At 61.3% G+C, this 7,301-nt stretch overlaps 1 protein-coding gene across 1 annotated transcript; it reads left to right on the forward strand.

The window, feature by feature from the left end:
* Positions 1 to 1,306: 1,306 nt before the first annotated feature.
* On the forward strand, positions 1,307 to 7,031 carry LOC143219862 (uncharacterized). Its single transcript, XM_076445669.1, has 2 exons — positions 1,307 to 2,659; positions 4,668 to 7,031. The coding sequence occupies exons 1-2, from the start codon at positions 1,307 to 1,309 to the stop codon at positions 7,029 to 7,031; spliced, it is 3,717 nt and encodes a 1,238-aa protein (XP_076301784.1).
* Positions 7,032 to 7,301: the final 270 nt, after the last annotated feature.

Raw genomic sequence — 7,301 nt, forward strand, 5'->3', positions numbered from 1 at the left:
GACCATGGAGGAAGGCGGGGGGACGGAAGTCATGGAGGTGGATCCCCCGCCTTCCTCTGAGCCGGCTGGCCGTGCGGAGGCCGCACCGGGAGCGTCAACGGGACCTTAATGCCCTGGACGCTCCCGGTCGTGCAGGCCAACCTCAACCACTCCCGTCGGGCCCAGGACTTGTTTGTCCATGGCCTGGCGGAGAGGCAGGTGGGGTTGGCCGTTGTCACGGAACCCTATAGCGTCCCCGACTCCTCCCCTTGGGCAGGGGACGTTGGGAGCTCCGTGGCAATCTGGGCCCGTAAGGGCGGGGATTTCCCCCCCGGCTCCGTGGTCGAGCGGGGCCGAGGGGTTGTACTGTACAAATGGGGAAGGTTGCTGGTCGCGGGTTGCTACATATCGCCCAACTGCAGCCTCGCTGAGTTCGAGGGGTATCTGGACCGGCTAAGGGTGATGATTACACCCTACTTAGCCGGTCCGATGCTGGTCCTGGGGGACTTCAACTCGAAGTCCACAGCTTGGGGAAACCCCAGGACCACCCCTCGCGGCGAGGCTCTAGATGTTTGGGCGGGGGGCATGGAGCTCCGGTTAATAAACCGGGGCTCCGTACCCACGTGCGTGCGGTCGAACGGGTGGTCCATAGTCGATCTGACTTGGGCCACCCCCGCGGCCGTACGCCGTGTGTCCGCCTGGCGGGTGGCCACGGAGTGGGAGTCCCTCTCCGACCACCTCCATATCACTATGGAGGTGGAAGCCACCCAGCAGCAGGCGGACATGCCCCCCAACAGAGGTATCACCCACGCAGCGCCCGTGAAATGGGCACTGCAGCGACTAGACGAGGACGTCTTGAGAGCCACAGCTCTCGCCTATTCCTGGGTTGAACCCAGTGAGCGCGGGGCTGACGAGGGGGTGTCATGGTTCCGGGGCGTCATGCGGTCGATATGCGACGCTTCGATGCCCCGGGCTGGTAGGCACGCTCCTAAGAAGTCAGCGTACTGGTGGTCGGGCGAAATTGCAGACGTGAGGGACGCGTGCGTCCGCGCCCGACGCCAGTACACCCGCGCACGTCGGCGCCACCCAGTTGGAGGCGTCGACGAGGCGAGAGTGGCCGCCCTTTACGCAGAATATAGGGCGGCCCGTATGGCTCTGCAGCGTGCAATAGCCGCTGCAAAGGCCGCGACTCGGGGTCACAGAGAGTGAGCTCTCCCGAGCCGTCCAGAGGATCCGGGAAGGGGGCAAGAAGGCCCCCGGTCCCGATGGAGTCCCTGGACGGGTGTTGGCCGCGGCCTTGGACGTCCTCGCCCCGGCTTTCATACAGATGATAAACTCCTGTATGAGCCGGGGAACCTTCCCCCAGGTATGGAAAACCGCCAGGCTTGTCCTCCTCCATAAGGCGGGAAAGCCCGCAGATGTTCCCTCTGCGTACCGGCCCTTGTGTCTCCTCGACGAGGCGGGCAAGATCTACGAAAAGATCATTGCCGACCGCCTCGTCGAGCACCTGTCCAACCATGGTGGTCCCGATCTGAGCGACAGCCAGTTCGGCTTTCGGAGGGGGCGCTCGACGGTCGATGCCGTCGGTCGTCTCGCCTCCCTCCGGAGGGATGCTGTCGCTCAGGGCAGGGTGTTGTTGGCGGTGAGTCTCGACATCACCAACGCCTTCAACACCCTGCCATGGGATGAGGTAGTGAGGGCTCTGGAGTATTACCAGGTGCCCTCCTACCTCAAGGAGATCATCCGGGACTACCTGAGTGACAGGTGGTTCGAGTACCCGGGCCGGGACGGCAATATCCAGAGGGAACAGATGCACCGCGGAGTGCCACAGGGGTCGATCCTCGGACCGCTCCTGTGGCTACTCGCTTATGACGCGGTGCTGCGGGCAAACCTTCCCCTCGGCGTCCACCTGATCTGCTATGCAGATGATACATTGGTGGTCGTCGAGGGGTGGACGTGGAGGAGGACGCTGAGCCTGGCGCAAGCAGCGGTGGGCTGCGTCGTCGGTGGGATCCGGAGATTGGGGCTGGAGATTTCTGCAGGCAAAACCGAGGCAATGTGGTTACACGCATTGCCTCGGAGCCAGCAGCCACCCCAACTCTGGATCCGGGTAGGTGAAGCCTCTGTCGAGGTGAAAGGCGAGATGAGTTATCTCGGCCTGACCCTCGACAGCCGCTGGTGCTTCGAAGAGCACTTCGACCTGATGGCCCCCCGAGTCGATGGGGTGGCAGCCGCCATGGGACGGCTGTTGCCCAATATCGGGGGGCCCGATGACAGGATTCGTCGCCTCTACTCGGGGGTGGTGCAGAGTAAGTTCCTGTACGGAGCCCCCGTGTGGTCCGAAGAGTTAATGGCCAGCCAGGCCAACATGCGCCACGCATGGCGCGTGCAGCGTCGGCTGGCCATTCGGACCATACGGGGATATCGCACCATCTCCGGGGAGGCGGCGTGCCTCCTCGCGGGGATGACTCCCCTTCATCTCATGGCGGTGGAGCGGGCAACCACTTACCAGATTGCCTGCTCCATCCGCCGTGGGGAGTTATCCCCCGAGGGGGAGGAGGTCGAAGTGCTGAGGCACCAGGCCCGGCGGGACACGCTGGTTCGATGGCGGGAGGAGATTGCCTCCGCCAATTCGGACCGGCCTATTGTCCGGGCGCTCCTGCCCGTTCTAGAGGAATGGGTAAGGAGCCGGGTATTAGGCTCACCTACCACACGACACAGATGCTCTCCGGGCACGGATGCTTCGGGCAGTATCTGTGTCGTATCGGGAAGGAACCGACGGCGCAGTGTCACCACTGCGGGGAGGCCCAGGACTCTGCGCGGCATACGCTGGAGGAATGTCCAGCGTGGTCGGCGCCGCGCAGAGACTTAAGGGGCGTTTTGGGAATGGACCTCTCGTTGCCGGTCGTGGTCGACCACATGATCGGCAGCGAGAGGTCAAGAGCAGCGTTCGCCTCCTTCTGCGAGATTGTAATCACGCAGAAGGAGGCAGCGGAGAGGGAGAGGGAGGCCGACCCCCTCTCCGCCAGGAGGCTGGCCTCGACGGGGCGATCCCGCCGAGGCCGTCGGCGCCCTGCTAGGGGCCGCTGACGTACCGACGGCGGTGGAACTACATAGTACTCCACCGCCGCCAAGGGGGGCTGCCTTTAGGCGCCCCCGGGGTGGGCCGGTCGCGGGGGGTGAGGAGGAGCACTAATCCCCTCCCCCCCACCACAAGAGGCGGCCTGCCGGTCGATCCCCCCGTTTTATTTATTTTACTATCCACCCCTTGATTTGCTCTCCCCCTTTTGTGTTTGTTTTATTTATTTAATTTTATTTATTTAACTTTATTTATTTTATTTATTTATATAAGTTTTTATTTATTTAATATACGGGGGTCGACCAGGGGGGTGGGACAGGGGGAGGGGACAGACGCGAGCCGGAACTCGCCTCTGTCCCCTCCTTGTCGCGTGCGGAGACCTCCCTCCTCGGCCGGGCGGGAACCCTTCGGGTTCTCTTCCCCGAGCGAGGACGGGGGTCTCCGGGGGTCGCGGGTGTCTCGAGCTGGGGCTCGGGGCACCCAGCCGAGCGACCCCAGGGATGGGGGACACCGTGTGGGTGACCCGCACGGGGTCCAAATAGTGTAGGTTTTGATTGGGGGGAGCTTCACTCCCCCCCGGGATTGGGGCTTTAAGCCGGGGCTGGAGGTGGTCGGTCGCATTCGTTTTCGAGATCCCGACCACCTCCGATCTAGCTCAGGGAGGTCACCGTAGGTTTTTTAGTGGGTAGGCCTGGTCCCTTCTGGACGGGTAGCCCCACATAACCCCGTCTCTCCCCCAGGAGGGCGGGGTACGCGTAAAGCGTTTTTCCTACGTTTAAAAAAAAAAAAAAAAAAAAAGGTTAGGTCAGGTTAGGTTAGGTTAGGTTAGGTTAGGTTGGGGTCCGAGGGGGGGCATAGGGCTGGGATGGATTCCAGACGGTTGTAGGGAATGACCTCGAGGCCTCCATACCTCTTGGAAATCCCCCTCCTCCGAATGGAAACCTCAATGGAACTGATGTTCTTCTGAACTGGGCACTTATCCGTGGCACGGCCTTCGGTACGTGTCCGGGAGAGAGGCCTGGGGTGAAGAACTTCGGTGAAATTGATGGCTCCATCCTGGTCAAATCCTTCTACTCCACCTCCACGCGGGGCCCCCGGGACTCTGCGTAGGCTTTGGCTGAAACAGAGTGCGGACGGAGTAGGCAGGTAACCCTAGTGTCCCTGACGAAAAGACGTAGCGGCAACGTCTGTCAGGGGCCCCATACCGTAAGCCGGTGGTCATGTTTTACCGGAACGGGGGGCTTGCCTTGATTGGCCGGCCCGCGAGGATGACTAACCTCTATAATAAAATGTCTCTAACTACTAAGCTTCGGCGCGCGGTGATGGTAGCACCATTGCACATCTAGGTGGACCGGTGGATGCACCGGTCATTAGCGCGCCACTGATGTGCGCGTGCGCCTACGCACAATTTGTGTGTGGGCGCTCGCGCACAGCAGTAGGTGGGTGGGTTTTCACCTCCGGCCTTATCCGGGGTCGGGTAGTGACAAGGGGCCTCAGGGATGGGGCCCTAGGATCCCCGGCGGTAGGGGTGGAGCGGCACCCCCCGGGAGTATACACACACGTCCGCCATTATCGCAAATAGTGGCTGACGAGTGAGGCTCCTGCTCAGAAATGGGTGGGGGTATTAACCAAGGCCGATATGAATAAAATGTTTTCTAACGATGTGTCTCGGGAGATAGATGTAGTGAAGAAGGGGTCACTGCGCCCGGAAGCGGTCGAGAAGGAGGGGCAACCGTGCCCGGAAGCGGTCGTGAAGGAGGGGCAACGGCGCCCGGAAGCGGTCGTTGTTGCTGGTCCTGCTGTTGGATCGGTGGCCGACACCGTCCTGAAGGAGAGAATCCAGGAATTTCTGTTCCCGCAATCTATATCGCGGAGTAGGCCCAGAAGTCGTCCTTCGGGATTGGATGGGACTGGCGACATTTTGTGGAGTATTACCGGAGGGAGCACTCGCGACATTGAGGATGATATTGTCTCGGTGAGGTCCTTGGGGTCGGCGGTCTCTTGTCCCGCGAAGAGGAGAGGATCACCGATCCTGGATTCTCCGCGGAGCAAGAGACAGGACCGTGCCCCTAAGGTTTATGACCACCTTGCGGACATGAGGGGTCTTCTTCCGGGCGAGCTTGCCTCTTTAATCGTAAGCCATTCTCGCGACGTCGAAAGGCTGGCGAGAAGGAGTGGCAATTTGAAGGGCACGTTCGTCCGGGACTTCAAGGAGTCTGCCAGGAAGATCGAGGCGGCGGCGAGGGAGTTGGAGCGAAGAGGGGCTTTCAGGCCATCTCTCGGCTCCCCCGCGGCCGCTCCCTCTGCCGTCGTGCCGGCGAATTCTCCGTCCGCAGATTTGTGGGACGAACTGCGGGCGGAGAATCTCTCCTTGAAGAAGGAACTCCAGGAGACCCGGGAGACTCTTGGGGCCATCAGGGAGGAGATGATGGCGATGAAAAGGCGGCAAGATGTCCCCACATCGCCTTCGCCCTCCTTGATGGCTCCGGAGGCCCCTGAGCCTGTCGTGGTCGCTGACCCGTCTGATGTGGGGGTGCATGTTATGGCACCTAGAGGGGGTGCCGTCCTGTTGGCCCAGCTGGGGGCTCTCATTGACGCGAAGCTTAATTCGTTTCAGCGGGAGCTTGGGCTGGACCGGCGGGACGTTCTCCCCTCTGCTAGAGTGGGAGCGTTGAAGCCTCTTGGGACCCAATTGGCTAAGGAGTCGAGGGCCACCGCTATTGGCGGTCCCGCCAATTTGTTGCCGGGAGGTCCTGTTCCTCTTGGCGGGGTAATTCCCCCCGCTAAGAGGAAAAAGAAGAAAAAGAAAAAGACGATAGCGGGAGATGGAAATGTTTTGGGGGTCGCATTGACGACCCCTGTCTCCCATCCGTTGAGGCTGGCAGCCCCTCCCGGGGTTCAACCACAGGCTTGGCCTGTGGTCTCGCCCCCCTCCACTGGGGAGGCTTGGTCACAGGTGGTGGGCCGGCGGGCTAGGAGAGAGGCGGCCGCGTTGCCGCTTTTAAATGGTGTCCGGATGCTTCCCCCTAAGGGCAAGCCCGGGACCAGAAAAGGTTCGGCACCTCGTGTGGTGGCCCCTCCCCGTACGGCAGAAGTTACGATAACTGTGCCGGAGGGGAGCATGGCCACTTACGAAGAAGCTATCAAAGTGGCGCGCCAGGATATCAATTTGGGGGACATCGGCATAGAGGCCCTCACCTGGAAGAGAGCTATAAACGGGGGTCTGATTATTCAGATCCCCGGAGCGGAGGGGGCCTCCAGGGCTGATGTTTTGGCGGCTAAAATGTCTTCGGCCCTGAGGGGGATGGACGTTAGAGTGTCGAGGCCCGTTAAGAAAGCGGAATTCCGTTTGACGGGCCTCGATATCTCCGTCACCCCTCAGGAGGTGGTGACTGCGGTGGCTGTGGCGGGTGGCTGTGCCCCTGATTTGGTGCGGGTGGGGGAGATAAAAATCCCCCCCAATGGGCTGGGCACTATTTGGGTGCAGTGCCCTGCTGCGGCCGCCCTTAAAATTGAGAGGGCGGAGAAGGTAAAGGTGGGATGGTCCCTTGCACGGGTGGTGGTGCTGGCGACCAGGCCGCTTCAGTGCTTTCGCTGCTTGGCCTTAGGTCACGTTCGGCAGCGATGCACTGCGGCGGTCGATCGCTCATCATTGTGCTACCGGTGCGGGGACCCATCCCACCGGGCAGCCAATTGTGTCGCGCCTCCCCGTTGCGTTGTCTGTGAGGCGGTGGGGAGGCCGGCTGATCATAAGGCGGGCAGCAGGGCTTGCTGCCCGCCATCTAAGCCGAGGAATAGTCGTAGAAAGGGGGGTGGTGCGGACCCACCCACTGCGACAGGAGCGAAGTCTGGGGGGGCTGTTCAAGTACTCCCCCCCATCCCCTCCCAAAACATGGATGTCGTTGTAGAGCCGACACCAGGGGATCCTCCCTTGGGACAGTCGGCGATGGAAGGGGTATCTGTCAGTGCTTAAATAATGCCTGATAGGTCCCCCTTCCGGATACTGCAGGCCAACCTCAATAGATGCCGCCGGGCGCAAGACCTTATGGTCCAGCACCTGGCGGAGTTTGGGGTTGGTCTGGCAGTGGTCACGGAACCCTACTTCATCCCCTCCCATCCGCACTGGTTTGGGGATGTGGAGGGTTCCGTGGTGGTGTGGTTTAGCCGTGATAGAACGGCTCCCCCCTGTACCGAGGTCGATAGGGACAGGGGGATGGTGTTAGTTAAATGGGGAAGGTTTTCA

This window comes from Lasioglossum baleicum, unplaced genomic scaffold, assembly GCF_051020765.1.
Source record: "Lasioglossum baleicum unplaced genomic scaffold, iyLasBale1 scaffold0086, whole genome shotgun sequence".
Classification (NCBI taxonomy): Eukaryota; Metazoa; Arthropoda; class Insecta; order Hymenoptera; family Halictidae; genus Lasioglossum; species Lasioglossum baleicum.